This window comes from Ixodes scapularis, unplaced genomic scaffold, assembly GCF_016920785.2.
Source record: "Ixodes scapularis isolate PalLabHiFi unplaced genomic scaffold, ASM1692078v2 PGA_scaffold0__279_contigs__length_252992795, whole genome shotgun sequence".
Classification (NCBI taxonomy): Eukaryota; Metazoa; Arthropoda; class Arachnida; order Ixodida; family Ixodidae; genus Ixodes; species Ixodes scapularis.
In genome coordinates this window covers 52,179,947-52,199,770 of record NW_024609835.1, presented here as the reverse complement: position 1 = coordinate 52,199,770, position 19,824 = coordinate 52,179,947, and the positions used below count along the sequence as shown (strand labels likewise).

Below are 19,824 nucleotides of genomic sequence, written 5' to 3'. Positions count from 1 at the left end.
AGGGAAAAGCCAATCTGCGAAAGTACCCCAAAAAACTACCTAAATTCATTCCTAAAAAAAAAAAAAAAAAAAAAAAAAAAAAAACGCAGCTGGCTTTTTGCGTGGCGTGCGGGGACGATACTTCAACGATTAAAAAAAATGTTAATGCCGTTTTAAGCCGATCTGCATTTCCCTTTACTAATTAAATTTCGTTTTTCAATGCCAAGGGGTTCAACGTAAACCGCTGTCTTAAAGGGATTTTCCGGTAGAATTTCGTCCTTCAGAAAACAATTAAATTATATTGTTATTCTTTTTACCAATACGATCCGCACAATATCCGAACCTTTAATCCTCCGCTGCACAATTCAATTGTAAGCAGAGTCCAACTGCTCGGATTGCAACTGCAAACAGAGAGCGTTTTCGCTGGCAAGAGCGGAAGCTTCGACGTAACGGCGGGCAAAGGGAGCCATCCTAGTTTTTGACCACTGTAAAATGAACACAAGATTTATGCTATTGATTATTCGACGATGATCCTTGTACGCAACATCAACCATGTTGATCAAAACCGGGAATTAAGCGATGCCCGCGACTCTGACGTTACCATGTCTGATGTGACGTCACGAGACGACCAGCCTCGCATACACGCGAAATTTGGCGCGAAGTTTCGTATCGATGTTCATAATTGATTTAACGACTATTAAGGCGTCTTTTAATCAACTAAATATCGCATACTGCTATATTTTGGCCATCTCTACGTGACCAGCGCAAAAACTTAGTAACTTCGGTCATTGTATTCACCTCTTTTTAAACCAATATAGGCTTTTCAATTTTTGCGCGCAGAAATCGCACATCGTTCGAAAGCACTATCGTTCGAAAGCATATTGCAATTTATGAGCAGTAAATGTCTTCGTCCGATTCGGCCATCCCAGCGCTCAAATGGGTGAATTTTCCGCGCGGCCTATATGCCCCCAGGCCCACTCTAAAAACGTCCGTGCATCTACTTTCACGCACGACACTCGGAGAACTAATCAGCGCAACTTACGGAGGAAGCCTTACGGAGGCAGCTCAGCGAATGACGACGCCGAAACATCAGTTTAGAACAAAAAACGCAGACTGAGTTGTGACATTAAGCAATGCAAAACGTCAAGCTTGCATTGCTTATAATGTCACAACTCAGTCTGCGTTTTTTGTTCTAAACAGATGTTTCGACATCGTCATTCGCTGAGCTGCCTCCGTAAGTTGCGCTGATTGGCTCTCCGAGTGTTGTGCGTGAAAGCAGACGCACAGACTTTTTTTTAGAGTGAAAACACAGTATACGTTAACTAGGGGGGTGTGGTCCGCATTCTCCGTTCCGCGTTAAGTACGACCGCAGCCGACGAACCGACGGAGCCAATCCGTCGGTTCGTCGATCCGACAGAGCCGAAAGTGCATCGTCAAGGCGCTTGTAATCTTTATGCGCTCCGACTAAACCAATCAAAGAAAAGCGGAGGATCGCGGCGCATTCATTGTGCGGCATTGGTTTAATCGGTGAAAGCATACCCACAAAGACTGTATACGAGCGCCGTAACGACTGGCACACTCTTGGCGGGGGTTGATTGGCTCCATCACTATAGCGTCGGCTGCGGTAGCACTTAGAACTGAGACAGAGTATAATGCCCCAGTCACACGATCGTAGAAGTACATTTAGCTAAGGGACTCGGTTCAATCGCCACCCCTGCCCGTTTCGATCTTGGTGAGCATCGTACCGGCGTGCGGTCGTGTATCACTACTGCGTGATGCCAGACCCAAGGCTAGCGGTTGTACTGCACTGGTTAAAGTTCTCATCTACTGCTGAGAGACAAGTCGCCCGCCGAGGCAGACCAAGTTCTAGGCTGGATAAAGATACACGGGACCCATTTTTTTTTTAATTTTTTCTAAGGGATTTTTATTTTTTGTGGCCAATCAATTTACGATTCTTCGGGCGCCGCGTGTGCTCGCGACCTGAGAGCGCGGGCCGATTCGCCGATTGCAAAGGGACCTATATGTTAAAGGTAGCACATTTACGAAGGCCGCGTTAATGTAATCACAGACTAATACTCAATTCACACGGCAGCGCAAAGGTACCTTTAGCTTAGGTCCCTTAGCTGACGGTACCTGTAGTAAACGGCGTCCTTGATCACACGATAAATAAACGGAGCACTTTAAGCTGATGTTGACTGTATTCCTGCTAAACCGCGAGAGGAGCGCGTGATAAACAATTATTCCTCGAAATCGGTTTGACGCGCAGTTTTTGATTATTGTGTGAGATCACATTTAAACCTAAACATTATTTGTGTTTGCTTTTGTGGCATTTTATTTTTTTTTTCTCTAAGTCTAAGGGCGCACCTAAATGAGTGTTTCTTTAAAAAGTCTGACCCGTCTCGCCACACTGGCTCTAAATAATCTGCGTTTACGAGTTTTCGTTGCGAGGTGGGCGAACTTTTTCTGCTCCATTTTTCCGCAGTTCTCACCAAAGTAGTTAAATAGTGCCCGGCAGAAACGAACCACGTCGGAGTCTCACGCTCACACCAGTCACGCCATCGAAAGGGATGGACGACGACGAGGATAAAAGGTCCTGGGCGGGAGAGTCGGACGACTCGCCTACAACCTCGAAAAAGAGCTCGCACTGGTCCATCGCGTTCGGGTTCGTAGCAGACATTGTTTTACACGTGACGGCGCTGCTACCTGCTAGCTGGAGTATGCGTTCCTCGTTAATGTATTCTCCATCATATTTGTGTTCAGAATCATTTCATAATTTGCTACTTATATATATTTAAATTGTTATCATGCATTAAACAAGACATATTTATATATCTATAATTTTATTTTGAGTTCGTGGGTCCGAGGCTACTCCCTGTAGCTGTAAAAGGAGCTTGGCGAGCTCCGTTTAACACAGGACCTCCTTTAGTGAAAGGGACCTTTATGCGCCGTGTGATTACGATCTCCAGCTCTCTTTACCATACAGGTACCTGTGCCAAAGGTACCTTTACGCTGCCGTGTGAATTGGGTATAAGTTCACGAGGAAAACGCGCAAAAAATTGTGCTTTTATTTATTTATTTATTTTTTGTGCGAGTCCTGGCGCAATCTGTCTTTGTTATACAAAAAAAAAAAAGAAAAAAAGACTGGGATTTTGTAGCGGGTTGTTGAGAACGTTGCGGGACATCGTAAACCATCTCCGAAAGCTCCCTATTGCGAGCGAGCGCGCTCCGTCAACACCACCTGGATAGTCAGTGTGTGCACTAGAGGAGGAGGAGCCAACTTAATTATAAATAAAAGGCCCCAAGTACAGGGCCGGGAGTGCGCTAGAGTATTGACGTCATATCAAATTGAGATCGAGCGAAGACGCATATTGCACACGAACGCTGCGTCAGTGTTCGGCGGGGTCTGGCGTCCAGTCAACGCTTGGAAGAACGCTCGGCGTCTGGTCCGGGTTCGAATGCCGAGTTGGCGCCATCCGACTGTCATGACGTTTCATGGAGAAAGAGGAGCATTGTTCGCAGGCCTTGATGTAGGTGGTGTTGGCTCGGTCCGTAAACAGATGCCTCACAAAACAACGGGTGACAAAAGATTTCGTTGTGTTGCTACGTCAAACGTACTTGGTTTAGCGCTAGTAACCTACAGGCATTTTCTTCTCGAGCCGTGCCTCCAGGCCTCTCCACTCCTCTCCGACCCATTGACTTTCCCCGTCGGGAAGGCTTGTGTTTACGGAGTATGGGGAATGACGGTCTGCGGCCGGTCACGTCTCAGTTTTTCCGCTGAATTTAGCGGGTAAACTGAATTAATGTGTACGTCCCGTGACGTAAATTTTCCCGCTATAAATGGGAGTATAGATGAAGTGACGTCAAGTAACGTGACGTCAAATTTTTAGCTAAATTTAGCGGGGAAACTGAATTTCTGTATAAGTCACGTTACAGGAAGTCACGTGACACCATTTTCCCGCTAAATTTAGCGGAGAAGCTGAATTGGTGTTGAGGTCACGTTACGTCGATTTTCCCCCTAAATTTAGCGGGGAAATTGAAGCCATGTGACGTCAGAGGCCACGGCTTCACGAAATCTAAACAACTAATCAAAAAATGTTTCACGTAAAAAAAAAAGAAAAGGTGAAAGTGAAGGCGAAATAAAGTGTATACGTACAAGATTGAGGGCTTTCTCGGAGTCCATACTGTCTTCATCCTGACCCAGGTCACCCGTGTCTTGACTAGTTGCACTGTCTTGTGTGTCGTTCGAGAGGTCACCGTTCATCCCTGGATCTGCAAAGAGCACAACGAACGCAGCCTTGAGATACGAGTCCGCGGGCACTGTAAAATTCGAGCGCATCCATCGAAACAAACATTCCAAGGTTACCCGATCTGGCAGGAGAGAACCACCGAGCCAACTTTTGGCCCGGCTCCCTCCATCTTGGGGTCTCACCGGCGCTGTCCCAAAACTCCAACCCTTCCTCCCCTCGTCTCCCAACCCTTTCGGGAGAGGCGAGGAGGCCGCTCATCGGACGCGGAATGCGTGATCTCCGAACGACGTCACCAGGACAGCCACGCCTTGCACGTTAACACATCCCACCTCGGAGAACGCCCCCGGGTAAACCAGCGGGCATCGTGTAATACGCGTTTACGCGAGTGTGATACGCGTTTGCGCGACTCACCGAACACTTATATTTTTCCTAGTTCCCCGCGTCTCTCAGGCACAAACTCGAGTTGCCGCAGCTGCAGGGCCCCGTTCGGAAACAATCGAGCCACCGCGCATCTACATACCGTGTCACACATGCGCGAAAAGAAGAGATAAAAAATACACGAACGGGCCTCTACACCGCTTTGGTAGAGGCTTCATTAAAATTGTCGTAAACAGGATTGAAACAAGTGGCGTGCGAGCGGCCCTGCACTAACGATGCGGATGCAGCGGGGGCCTGACAGGGCGCGGAACGATGCAAATGTAAAAGAGCACTGAGCCGCTTTGCAACAAATGCAAGCTGCTAATTGGCGCCCGCGGATGTCGTCGGAAGGCGGCGGCGGCGCGCTCTGGATCACTCCCACCGCGCGTGGCGGGAGGCGCTGGGGGGCCCAACCTCGTCTTACGAAACGCTCGCTGAAGGGAACGAACTCGCAACAGCGAGAGCGCACCGAGACTATTTGTATTCCTATAAGATGTCGTAAAATTCCACGTGTGACAATAAAAGAGAAAAAAGAAAGCTGCCATCGGTTTGTGTTTAAGTTTCGTTACGTTATGGTGTTACGGTGACGCGTTTGGGAGCGTCAAGATTCCCGATAAGTAAATCCGGTGCACGAAGATTGAGCGCAGAAAGACGCCGTACGCCGATGTAAGTGGAACCGGTAGGGGGCGTCACTGTCGCTTTGTACGTAATTTGCCGACACCGGGCCAATACTGCTTATACTCGCATTTATTTCAAAAAGCAGAAGAAAAAAACACACAAAAAAAACAGGCTTCTCGCAGGACCTTACTGTCATGTGTTGAATCAAGATATATGCAGGCGCAACTTACACTGCGCCACCGCTGCCGGCATGCATCGTGGGAACTGCCATAGCTCCTTATATACTGACAAAGCCTGACAAATCGCCACGAGAAGCGGCCGCCGAAATGGAAAAGGTGGAGCGACAGACAATGGATGAGAGGAGAGCCACGTGACTGGCGTCCCGCTGCGGCGAGACGCCAAAACACACTTCTCCCGAGCGAACAAGTGTATTTCGAGTCCTCGCCGCTGCAAAAGCTGTGCGCTGACGTCCAGGTTCCCCGAGAAACGGCTCTTTGATGCTCTGTGCTATCAGGTCTTCGCTGTAGAACCGTAATCTTTCTGCCTGCGCGACAGCCCCGCTGCGGGTCTGCGCAGGCAGAGCACGAGACGACACGTCTCCTGCACTGGCACCTGCTTCCAGAGAACTGTAGTCATGGCGGCGTCACGCATGCGTGGAACGCTTAGTGAGATTCGTCTATTGGGAACTAACTCGGGACTCCTAAAAGCAATTCAGTGAGTCACCAAACCAAATAAAGAAGGTCCTAAAACAAAATCAACGAATTAAGCGAATTAGCATTTGGTAAGTAGCTGTCTGCAAGTTCCTGAATCAAAATAGCCAGCCGCTTAATCGAAAATCAATAAATATTGTGGAAACAGCTTTCCGTGGGACCGCAGTGTACAGTCGGAAGCGCTACGAATGGCGTCAGCGTAAACAAAAGGAACCACGCTGTGCGTTGCGAAAGTAGAGTGAGGGAGGAGTGTGCAAACTCTAAGGTTGGACAACACCTCGACGACGGCTCAGTGGACGGACGGGAAACAGCATTCCGTTCGAACTCAATTATGCCGCGAAACATAAACTCGCTCATGATGCTCAACTTTGTGCAAGTACGCATGTGCCGAATAAAGGGCCTCTCTACGTTGTCTCTTTCGTCACTTCTCCCTGCAGCACCCAAGACACAACGGCAGATGAAGAGCTAACACTAGCTGTTTGTGAATCAAATCGAGGAGGTGACGTTTAGCTCGTCCTGTTTGGTAAATCGGTTGGTAAAGTCAATATGCGCTTACAATCAGTGTTGTATGGAACGGCGTTCCAAGGAACGGCGTTCCTGGAACGCGTTCCTTTCCGGAGGAACGAAGGAACGCCGCCGTTCTGTTTCGCATCGGTGGAACTGGAACGGGAACGCGTTACATTTTTACTGGAACGGAAAATGGAACGGCGTTCCTTTTTTATTTCAGTGGGGTAATATTTAATATTTTTCAAGGGAAAAATTGCAAAAAGTATAAAAACAATATCTTTACGAAGAGCAGGATCTTGGTAACTTTTTGGTTGCTTATGTAAGAGTTCATTTTGTGTGGTCCTCGCTTGGTAACAGTCGGGTGCAGGAAAACTAGTGGACATCGATACGTTTTTCAGTGCCCTAGATACGGTACAAAAAGCAAAACTTTGAGTCGAAGGAAAAGACACTGAAAGAGGGACGTTTCAAACTGAGCTACTTTCTTTGCTTCCGTGAATCCTCATACACCCAGAAATCTAAGGCCGACTACAGCCATCACTGAACTTCCACAAAGATACCTAAACTTACAACAAAATAACAGGCTACCAGACATCAAACGCACCCTTGTATCCCGAATATTGGTCACTTAAAAGATACACAAAACTTAACCTTCATTCCTTCTCCCCTTGTCCCCACCTTCAAACTGAACAAGAAATCCAACCTTCACGAAGAAGGACTTGTAGGTTTCAAGACTGACCTTCCAAAAGCCATACCCTTTTCTTCACTTGCTCGTCTTGCGGACAGCAACAATGAGAATAAACTGTGGTTAAGTTCGAACAAGGGACTTTCGTAGATTGAAACGTGTGAGGTTGTTGCAAAACGCTTGTGCGATGTGGGGTAACAGTACATTTGGCTCGTCTGAACCGCCTACCACAAACATGAATATGGTAAAAAGCTAAGATTTCTGAACGTGAATACATCAACAAATAAAACCCTGCTTCCGCTTTTTTTGTTTTTTTCTCCTGGTGCACTTATATCACGGCATTCAAATTCGTATGCTCCCATTTGATGGGATAGATAAAAAGCAGGAAAACTTTCCTCGATATAACTAAATATGGTAATCAGCCAGATACAAATGTAACCGTGAATGTAACGATACGTTCCATTTTTTAACTTTAACGGGAACGCGTTGCAAAAATTTGAAGGAACGAGGAAAGAGCTTTCGTTCTTTTTTTTTTTTTGAGGAACGTGTACAACACTGCATACAATGCTTCCTTGAACCTTTTTATTCAATGTCATTAGAAAAAGAACAAAAAAAATTACCTTCCTCCTTTTTTTTTTCCTTTTAAAGCTTTATGCAATTTCAAGGTCGTCCATGGTTTCAATAACTTCGTTCGAAACTCCGTAAATGATTAAACAAAAATATACTCTTAATATTTCTTTTTCTGCTCTGTCCCGCGCTAGCTGACCACTGAAAATTCCTCCGAAAAAAGAAAATGCAATGGAGTCGCGCTTCTTGCATTTTTAATAGTGTATGACCGGAACCTCCCGTTTAGTATGTATTTACGACGTTCTACTTGATACTTAAACGAAGGCATACACCAGTGTTCGGGGTTTCCACGAAAGCTTCTTTATCGCGAAATGGCAAAGAACTCCTCATGTGTGCATTCCGATCGATGCGTGGTTGTACTCTGACTCACCTTACGATGAACCGCAGGGGAAGTTTCGAGCCATCGAAGCCAGGTTCAATGACGTGAGAGTGCAACTTGACCTTAGGGAGGGGAAGGGCGTCACTGCGCCCTTCCCCGCACGAGGTCACGTGATGCGCTCACAGTGCTGGATTGGCTCAGATGGCTCGTAGAGTCACCTGCGGTTCATCCTAAGCTGAAAAACTAAGTATACGTAGAGCGGAGACTGAGAAAATAAATTAAGGTTCTGGAGGATTCGGCAGTCTTAAAAGCCGGGCTAAGCGCGCGGAGATTGGGACAAATGAAATACCGAGGAAACTCCAAAAGAGAGAGAAAGATGCTACCGCTTACTTCTTGATTCTTGCGATCTTATCGGTCGTAGCACATTATCAAATGTGAAAACAGCGCAAAAAATTGAACAAAGGACAAGTGAAAAAAGTGCACGGACAAAGCGATGACTGTCAACTAAAGTTTAATTTTATAAAAATAAGTTAAACTTTAGTTGACAGTCAGCGCTTTGTCCGTGCACTTCTTTCACTTGTCCTTTGTTCAATTTTTTGCACTGTTTTCACGTTTGACGATGTTAAACCAACTAGCCCAACTTACTGCCTCGTACCACATTAGTTGTATCTCCCACCGGCAAATAACTTCCGAAAACTAAAGTAACTAAATGTCGGTGTCTTTCCGATTGCGCGTAGGACATTTTTTGGCCAGGGTATCAGTCCCGAACGAACGAAACACGAACGACGGAGCACAGCCTCCCGCCCTGGTCGCGCCACTCAACGGTCGTCTGCGGAAGCTTTCGCGCAGACTGTGATACGCTTCGAGAGTATAGGGACGGTGCAAAGTGACCGGCCATTTCGATAAATAAAATTCGCGCCTCTTTCATCGGATCTGGCGCGAACCGCGAAGTTGGCGATGAGCCATGCGCCTTCCGAATGCCGGTGATGGCAAGTCGAGATCGGTCTCAGATTGATATTACAGTCACACTACAATTTACGCAAAAGTGTGCGACTTATAAAAGGTCATTTTTGTGTGTCATCACGGGCCATTCGAAATGACCGGGCCGCATTGTCAACATGGCGAAGGCTCGGTGACTAGCGGCGCATGTTGTGGTAAACAGAAGCAAATCGGCGCTCAAACTCTATTCACTGAAAGGGCAGACCACTTGGCGACGTCACTTCTCTCGAAGCGATTCACGGCTTTATGAGAGCATCTGCTGACGACGGCTGAGTGGCGCGACGAGCGCGAGAAGCTGTCGCTCCATCGCTCGCGTTTATTTATTTTTATTTATGTACTTTTGACGTGTCTTTGGAGAAAATCAAAACGGTTTGAATACATATAAGACAATATATTTATCTAAAAATAAAAAAAGGCTGTACAGAGGAAGACTGCTGTTAATTAGTGCCAGATGTCAGACGAATAATTTCTTCCGCGACGTCTTGTCGACTCGAAGCAATGCAGGATTCAATCGAGCGCGTTTGGTTGAATAAAATGAAAATGAAAAACATCAGCCTGTAGGCTGCTCTCAATAGTAAGGAAATCACTACCGACTGGAGCACGCAATGGGCAGTACTTTCATTCAGAAAAAGGATGTACGCCCCTGCATATGACCCTCGTTAAAATTTGCTAAGCCTGCGCAAACCACAGCATCCCCCCCCCCCCCCCCAAAAAAAAAAAAAAAAAAAATATATATATATATATATATATATATATATATAAAAATCACAGTTGTGGAGGCAATGGAAAAATTCGTTTTGAAACTGAAATTAGGCACGCAGGGAGAGCGTCTACCGACGTTCTAGGCCTCAGAAAAGCATTGAATTGTGCGTGTCGTTACAAAATCTGCCCTTGTCTTTCGGCACCGTGGAGCCCGCGAGTGACGGCGGCAAATGAGCACTGGTAGTTCACAACCCGAGCACTTTTTGTCCTCTGCATAACAATGTTTTTTTTTTTTTTTTTCTTAGAAAAAAAAAAGAAAGGGAAAAAAAGACGAATTTAAAGATTGACTATTCCAGTTGTGTCGTGCTCTGAAACCGTTCAACGGAAACTCGTGCATGTAAAAATTCGAGGTCACCTAACACGAAAATATGAGGTCTGCACAAACGTGAGTGGCATGTCTGCAAGCTGAATCGCGCGGTCTTTGCTTCCCTTTACACTCGAGGTTTTACAACGTTCCGACACTTTCATTTGTCCCGCGGAGTAAAGGTTCTGTTATCGACGTCGAGCGTTACAAAGGCGGCCCAGCGAAGCGCACACAGATACCGATTGGTCGCAGATACCGCTCATTCACGCTAGAAGCGGATCCGCGTTCGCAAAGCGGTTGCGAACGCGGATCCGCTTCCAGTGTGAATGAGCGGATAAAGAGTTCCTGTTCGGCCGGCCAATGAAAGGCCCACGATCTGCGCTACGCCACGTTCGGTGCGCTCAACGCCGGAGTATTACACCGAAAAACAGTATCTTTTCTAGGGATTGCCGTTATGCGCCGAGAAACTGAGGGAGAGGAGGGAACGAGAGCACGCGGCGATGTCAGAAGGCCGAGCTCTGGTGGGAGTGATCAATGGGTATACGCTAAAGCTATAGCAGCCTTTCACTCCACTGCACTCGTCGAGCGCGTTCGAACACTGAGCGCCGGCCTCATGGCGTTTGTCTCTCGCATACGAACGCGCTGAAGATGTAACTAAACGGGAGAAAACACGAAAAAACTCCGACCAGTCGTGACGTCATACTAGGACCTTTGGGCCGCCAAGCGCGTGTCGCTCGTGTGGGCAGCGCGTGAAATTGCAAGCATGCCAGGTGCACTTTTCTGCACTGACGCCAGTCGTGACGTCTATTTATGACCTTTTTTTTTAAAATAGCAAGAGTGCACGTGCATAGCTTTGACAGGCGCTGAACATGCGCGAGAGCAGGGATTCCGAAAACTACTAGTATGACGTCACGCCCCGGGAAGGAGGGGCTTCGGCGGTACTTCGAAAATTAATTTCCGCAGCTTCCATGCACCGAACAGACCATTTGCTATATTACCCAAGCATCAAAGAGAATGCAGGGATTGGTGTTCCACGTGCCACACGCGCACGCCTTCCCCGTATAAAAGATTCGAAGTAAATAACCAAAATAAAGCGTTGACGAACGCGCGTGTTGACGAACGCGCGTGCAAGATGCCATCTGTTTTAGGTATTTGCTTTAGAAAAGTTACTACTGCTCAGGCCAGCACGTGTGGGGCGGGGAACACCAATCCCTGCATCCTCTTTGATGCTTCGGTTATATAGCAATAGGTCTATTGAAAAATAATCTCGATATTCGTGATCTTGGAGGCCAAATGAAGACAATGTTGGTGTTTCTCCTCAAATACAGATATGTTTCAGTTTCCCTTTAAATATGCGTACAGGTAATGTACAGGGAGTATTCACTGGACGCCACATTTGAGGGCGATATGCTGAGTACGAGCTCACTAGGCTCCTAAGACCGGCAATCTTGATGGTGCGGAATGTGCACGTTACAAAAGAACTGTCAAAGATCGCCGTCAGCACGCGATCAGCAGTCGCGCACAAAGTTACATTCGATGGACCAATACACAAGTACAAGCACAGAACCGCGTGAACATAGCTTTGGCAAGCTTGTAATAGACCTATTGCTATATTCCCAAGCACCAAGGAGAATGCAGGGATTGGTGTTCCACACGCCACACGCCTTCCCCGTATAAAATACTCGAAGAGCCAAAATAAACCGTTGACGAGCGCGCGTGCAAGGTGCAGTTTGATTTGGAAAATTTACTACTGCTGGAGACCAGCACGTGCGGCGCGTGGAACACCAATCCCTGCATCCTCTTTGATGTTTCGGTTATATGGCAATAGGTCTATTGCACGCACTTGACCGTGCGAGCAGAGACTTGGTGGTGGCCAGATACTCTGCTTGCAATCGTCTTAGACGTTTCCAAAATGTATGGCTTCCAGCAGCGAACTTTCCACGTTGGTGCGTTTGCAGCATACTGCGATCGCCTGCCGAAGCGAAGAGCTCGCGGCGAAGTGATTTGACTTATGTGGTGTGCCACGATATGAAAACCACAGGTGGGAGTGCGTAGCTTTGGCAAATACCAAATACTCTAGGGTGCGAACGCCCCTGTAACCAGAGGCTTCCAGAACATGGTTTAAACTACAGTAAACTAGAAACATTGAGTGCGGAAAAAGCGGTGGCCTCCGCGTGAGGCACATCGTGTTGAGCCTACCAGGTGGCGCTAGCGCTCTTCTCTCGAGAACTGTCTGGCCTCTGTCACATACGACAACCACGAGCCGCAAACATGTGCCAAATGTTCCCTTTTTTGTTTTGTAGTTTTTGCGGGCACAGCGGCGTAGCAAAGCACAGTACGAGCTCATCGGGATTTCGACACCAGCGCCAAGAGCAACTTTCAACACCCTTGACTTCACAGGGCCCATGGGGCACCGCCGCTGCATTTTCCCACCACTTCTAGTTCTAGTTCACTGTAGTTTAAACACACGCATATTGCAATTGGGACTGCACAGGCGAAACATGTCAATGTAGCTGTTCAAGATGGTCGATGGAAACGGCCAGCGCCGTATCACCGAGACCCTTTGCCCCTTTCCAAAAGGGTCACTGCTGTCTCCAGCTTTCTTCTTACCGAGCATTTATGCTGGAGTTTATCGGGCTATGATATGGCGAATCTCACCCAGCGAACGTTTCATGTCGTTAAGCTCGCTGTTCTCGAATGAATGTATGAGCGGAACGTTTAAGTCATTGTGGTAGGTAACAGTAACCGCTCCGCGACGTCAGGTAAAGTGAACTTCGAGAGGGCACCGGAACCCTCGGACTATAGTTCCACAACTAGTCTGAGCTCGAGTCAGTACCCTAAGATCCGAAGATAAATCGCAGCGGACACGACGAAACATCTCAGCCAATCCAATGCTCCGCGCCATGCCACGTGACTTCCACGTTCCGTATACGTCGCTCAACCGGGAAGTCATGTGACAAGCTGCGAACTTTCAAGTGGCTCCTATCACTACTAATGTCTGCTGCGGTTCATTCATAGGTGAAACGGGGCATAATAATAACCTGTTAAACAAAAAAACAAAAAAAACAGAAAAAAACAGCAGGAGCTTCTTCACAAAGTCCAACATTACTTCCACTATGGAAGAGCGAAAGCACGAGAGAAGGCGAGCGGAGGAGGGAAAAACGCCATCTGCGCAGTGGAAAACACTTTACTAAGGGAATACAGGACACTCTCCTCATTTGCATTAGACAGAACGACGGCAGGGCCATAAACGACCCCTGGTGAACTGGTTCATTTTGTGATGCCTCTCTCCCCCACTCCCCCTTGTCTCGCCGCGAGAGCACGTGAAGGCGACGTCTCGGAATGCGGTGCCGTTGACGGGGTCGCCGACGTGAAGACGGTACTGCTGCCGCCGTCACGTGTTTCCGTAGATCTTCGTCGTCAACTTTTAGAGCGCAGAGCTCTTAGGCGCCCGTTTCCGGCTTGAGCGGCGTCGCCGTCGCCGTCGGCGTAACCGCGCGGTGCATTATGGGTAAAATTTTCCGAAGGGACCCGAAGTCCTCCCGAAGGAACCCGAGGTCGTCCCGAAGGAACCCGAGGTCCTTCGGGAGGACCTCGGGAGGACCTCGGGTTTCTTCGGTAGGACCTCGGGAAAACCTCGGGTTCCTTCGGGAGGACCTCGAGAGGACCTCGGGTTCCTTCGGGAGTTGCATGCAACAGGTTGCATGCATGCAACTTGATGACGTCATCGTCATCCGCATCGTCATCATCACTGATAACGTCATTGATGACGTCATCAGTGACGTCACTGATGACGTCATCAAATCGTCATCGTCAAGGTCACGTGACCCCTAAGGTCACGTGATCCCCTGGAGTCACGTGAACCCCCTGAGGTCACGTGAACTTTGAAGTCACGTGACCCCCTGAGGTCACGTGGCCTCCTGAGGTCACGTGGCCGCCTGAGGTCACGTGATTCTCCTGAGGTCACGTGACCCCCTCCCTCAAAGTCACGTGACCCCCTTGACGTCACCCGACCTCCCATGAGGTCACGTGACCTTAATGAGTCACCTGTCCCTCAGTACGCTTCCATCCTCCTCCTCAAGAGCTGCGCTCCAACCGGCGTTACAGGGAATTGTAAACGGCTTTCATTTTTTCTATGTATTCTCGGGGAGTGTCCCGTATTCCCTTATACCCGTGCCACACGGGCAACTCGAATGCCATTTACAACGAATGACATTTAAACGATTGGCCAATCAGCGCGCGACACTCCGAGCGTGGGGTGTTCCACGTGCGACAGATCGCGAGCCGATTCGTCGATCACACGAATGTCATTCGTTGTAAATGGCATTCGAGTTGCCCGTGTGGCACGGGTATCAGTCACCGCCTGACTGGATTCGAGTAAAGCCCCTTCATGTTCCAAAAGTAGCGCATGGTGCGTCGATGCACGAGGCACGTGCAACGTGCAGCCCTTGGGAAGATCATGGCGGCACAGCGCAGCACTCATAGAGTCTACCAGAAGGAACGAGTGGGACGAGCTACGGGCTCCGCTCATGCTTTCAGTTGCACCTCAAAATGTGGAAAGCGATCAGGTGGACCCAAGCCACTTCGATCGCAGCGCCACCTTCGTAGGTTGCATAACAAATGTAGCCCGGCATTCTATTGTTTCCACGACCTCGACCAGTGGGCCGGTCGATCTTGGCGTTGGAACGCAACGCGTTTTTCATAAAAACCGGCTAATCCGAACCGCTTCGCTCGTAGCGCCCGAGAGGGCGCTACGAGCGAAGTGGCTTGGATTAGCTGGTTTTTTCCACATGCGGAGGTACCTAAATAGCAATCCGGTCGCCCCACTCGGTCCTTCTAGTACACTCTAGCACTCAGCTAGATTTCAGACGCCATGTTCTTCCCAAAAGTGGCGCGAGGCACGCGTCTCGAGCATATCCACAACAATGAATGGCGCCACTTTTCCCAGGCTTTAGATTCGAGCACCTAGTACACTAGTAGAGTATTTGGCAATAGTTAGAAGCTTGGCAGAGCCCGCGCCTCGCGCCTGAGAGCAACGTTAATTAAGTGCCGTCCTGTGGCAATAAAAAAAGGAAATCGCTTTAGTCTGTAATGTTACGTGCAGCAGATTGTGTGAGTCTCAGTACTCGAACTCTCGCGTGCACGGTGTTTTGCAGCGCACCTCTCCCCCGTGGGGCTTGTCACTTTCGCCTGCATCTTGGTTCCGTTATACACCACTTCCTTTGCAGACGCCACCAGGCGGTGCTCCAATCTTTGACATCTTAGGGAACTTCCGGTTTATAAAAAGAATGAAGTCCGTCTTAACACCACTGCTTGAAACGTCAATGAAACATTTAACCACCAATTCTCCAGGTGAATGCCAAAAGAACCAAGTAACGCGAGATCTGCTCAAATGTTTCGAATATTCTTGTAAATCAACATGTCTCCTTTAAGACGTTAAATAGTACAGTCGAAGGCCCTCGTTAAATCTCCAACCTTGTTGTCCGTAAAACATTTGAGCTTTCTAGCACTGGTTGGTGACTAAACAAAGTCGACAGGCTTGCAAAGACGGAGCGACCGGAAGTCACTTGGGACCCAAGCAGCGGTTCGTGTTTGTAAACAGTAAAAGGGTCCTTAGACGTTTGCAAACATAGGCCCCCGATTAGTGTCCCAGGCGTGCAAGCACGTGCAGCGTGCGCGTAAAGGTAGATTTGGCAGGCTGGTACTTGCACGTGCTTGCTCACACGAGCAGGAACACGACGGGGCCAGATGCCTTGTTTGCAATCGTCTCTAAGGACGCCATATATGAGACGAAATGGTACTCACATTCGGCTAATCCTAACGAAAAACTCCTCGTCGCTTGTAAAGGCGACGTCGACTCCTGAACCATCGTCATGTCTTCTCACTGAGGTACGGCAAACGCGCCAGCAAAGCATGCGCCTTGTGAACAAAGCTCCGCATCGATAACTTCCCGGGGACGGTTTGGAAGCCAAGATTCGGGAAAAGCGGAGTCGAAGACTGCGGCACAGACAATGAGAGCGAGGAATCCAAACTGGCTTTCTTCTGTCCCTCGTGAAAAGGCAACGGGGTTTACGATGAATTCCCTCTAGATATCTTTCTTTTCATTTTGTTACTCGTTTCTTCACGCGCCCGGAGCACCGGCTGGCCTAACAATCACTCGTCAAGAACAGATGCATTGTGTTCTGCATGACGCGTTATTTTGCCAGAGATGCCGATACTGCTAATGTTCCAGAAAGCGTACATAAGTGCCCCACCCTCCTTATGCCGCGCAAACAATGGCAATCGAGCAGGCTGCCTGCGTGTCGCCATTTAAAACTTTTCCTTCCAAGGTGATGACATTCACACAAGCAGCAACACACATGCTTTGGCGTCCTTCTATTTAGCCGTCGCAGTGGCCTTTATAAACATGCCTGCTCATACCAATGCCGACGTGTGAGGCACCATTTTATCTCGCACAAGGTTTTAGCTTTTCCGAGCGCCACTGTCCCACTCTATGCCTGCGATATTTGTGGGTCAGGGAAATAATTAAATTTCTTTCACGATACCGAGTATTGACAGCGCGTGCCGATAGAAAAACAGGAAAACGGAGTTGCTATTTTGCTCTTTTGAACGGCGCTAAATGAACTTGAAGCCCGTGTCGAGGTAATGACCGGGGTCCACGTCGCCAAAACAGTAGCCATGAAACTGACCTTTCGGGGGCACGCAGAAAAGAAACTACAAGCACGACTACCGCAGCCCTCACCGATATCATTGGCTTTGAAAGTGATACCTGATTGAACTGTTTCTATTCTGAGCAAATCCTAGTGAACGTTACGAGAGTGAGCAGTCAACAATACGAGAAGCAGCACACAGTACGTGGGGTCGGGAGAAAACGTCTTCAAGTGCAGCTGCGGTGGCGCGAAAGCGACTGTAAAAGGGGGGCCAATCCCGCGCATCCTCTCCCATCCTAATCTACCCAATACAAAGTCGTCCCATCATGATTCGGTGCACTACGGTCTCATCCATGCGAAATAAGGCCGTGAGCCATTAGCCGAAATCCTCAGCTCGCGAAAAAGACGGCCTGCATGGGGAGCACGTCAACAGCACCAAGATCACGTTCGGACGTCAAAACGACCAAGCTCCATCACCATGCCAAGTGTACAGTCACGCTAGGAAGTACATCTTAAAAACCTTCAAGTACACTCTAAAAAAAACCCGTGCGTTTACTTTCCCGCAGAACACTCGGAGAGCCCATCATTGCAACTTACGGAGGCCGCTCAGCGAATGACGATACCGAAACATATATGTTTAGACCAAAAAACGCAGTCTGAGTTGTGACATTATGCAATGCAAGCCTGACGTTTTGCATTGCTTAATGTCGCAACTCAGACTGCGTTTTTTGGTCTAAACATATGTTTCGGCATCGTCATTCGCTGAGCTGCCTCCGTAAGTAGTGCTGATTGGCTCTCCGAGTGTTGTGCGGGAAAGTAGACGCACAGGAGCTTTTAGAGTGCAGATGTTCTATTCTCTTTTAAGTCCAACCCCGCGTTTTTGCTCCAAATCTCATTGCATTCGGAGCGAGCGCGCAGCCTTCATAGCTTTTTCGCTGAACCCTTCTTAGTTGAACATTGAAAGTTGATTTAAAAGTTTTAACGAGGCATCACGCCTTACCTTCAACCTTTCCCACCAAATTTAAAGGAAAAAACGTCCCTGTTAAGTTTAGCGGATCGTGTTTAAAGACATCCTTAACAGGGAGTTTTCGTAGACCGCGTTTCCTCCTCCGCTAAGCCATCCGCAACGAAAAAGCCGCTACTGCGCCTGCGCGCCGACGGTCTTGACTGTAGAGCTCCGGCTACCGTAGCGGATTGCCGAGAGCGTTGCGGGACGGCGAAAACGATCTACGAAAACTCTCTAATGTATCGATGTCGGTGGCAAAATAACCGAGGGGCAAAATCAGGAGCACGTTTCGTGGATAGCGTTGAACGGGGTGTCATGCAGGATGACGGCGAGGCGAAACCGAGCACAAACGTATTATGCGGCACACCGCCTTAATTCAGGACGGGCGGCGGGGACATACTTGTGTTAATTCTGTTCATGTTATTTTTAATATTGTCTGACTCAAAACTTTTATTAGTATTATATTTGTTATCTACAAAAGAAAAGGCACTGCACTCTTGGAGCAAACCGCTGAAAACTTCTCGTCTCTCTGGTCAAAGATGCAACCCCAAAAGGGCTACGCTGCAGTTAGCCTCGTTGAAGGAGACTTTCGGCCTACTGGACACGTATCTGTGCTAAGAAGAGACTTGTAGGGTACGAGTTACGAGCCGCTTTATAAATCGATCATTATTTGTAACTGATACAAGTCATGTGGCTAAATATATTACCTTTCAAAATAATGACAAAAATAACATTTTTTTTATACAAATGGTTTGGACATTTTTTGCGCCTCATTACTTAGGTATTAATATCTGGGATTTCGTTGGAAGTTCAATAAGTTCTTTTTTGTATGACTTTGTTTCTTGTGTTATACAAAAGTGTATGGAGTGTACACAGCGGATTTGGTAGTTTTGTCCTTTTTTTACCACGTGTCAAGTTATTGTTGGTGTTATACCGTAGGGTGTGTACTTGATGCTTTTCAGTGAACCCGAGACTGGGGGGAAAAAGACCAGGACGGGAACAACGGAGACGAACAAGTCCGTGTCAGTTGTTTCCGTCCTTGTCCTTTTTTCCCCCGTTGTCGGAGTCACCGAAACTCTCAATATTCACCAGCTAGCCTGCACCCTCACCATTGTTTAGTTCTTTGTGGTTTATTTGTTTGTTTGTATACAATGCACAGTTTTTATTTTATTTCTACGCCCGCAATGACCTTATGCAAGGAAGCAGTATTTTCAAAAGAATAATTGTATACTAGCGCAAACAGAACGAAAGCTGTCTAACCGAAGGTCAAATGTGCCGAAGCGGCGAATACGGGCGAAGCGGAAATGCAGGCGTCTCGCAGCCATGCAATGCGCGACACACACCGTCACACGAGCTGCTTTCAGCGCTGGTACACGCCCGGGCTCAAGAATCTGGCTCTGGTATGCAGAATGCTTCGTGAGCACGAGCACTCGTGCATACAAAGCGCTTTTCAAAAGTGACCGTCCCCGACCTTGACAGCGCTGAGGACAACTTGTGAGATAACTCATGCCACTGAGGGATTGAGTTCAACCTTCAGAGACCACGTCGTTGGAATTTCCCATTAAAACAATAAAAATATACAATCTGAAACAGTTGGACGCGTTAAATTCATCTACGTGTGACTACGAAACATTGAATGACCACTTCCGGCAGTGTGTACACTTTAATGCGATAGCAAACGTAGCGCCTGCCAATTTTTCCATTCCTTGCGAGTACTGGTGAGAAGTTACTCCAATCCAGTGTTGTGCACGTTCCTCAAAAAGAGGAACGGAAGCTCGTTCCTCGTTCGTCTTGATTTTTGGAACGCGTTCCCGTTACAAGTTCCATCCGCGAAAAAGGTACTCGTTCCCGTTACAGTTTAAAAAAATAGAACCTATCGTTACATATACGTTACGTTTGTGTTTTGCTAATTACAATATTTAGTTATATAAAACCAAGATTTTTTTTATATATCTCATCAAATAGCAACTGTCGAATTTGAATGCCGTGATGGAAGG

The 19,824-nt window shown here is 47.9% G+C and overlaps 1 protein-coding gene across 1 annotated transcript in view; it reads right to left on the bottom strand.

Annotated features, from left to right (window-relative positions):
* LOC8040134 (POU domain protein 2) overlaps positions 1 to 19,824 on the bottom strand; it is a 167,127-nt gene that overhangs the window by 24,741 nt on the left and 122,562 nt on the right. The window contains 1 exon segment of the mRNA XM_042288280.1: positions 4,133 to 4,248. Coding sequence (XP_042144214.1) covers positions 4,133 to 4,248 — 116 coding nt within the window.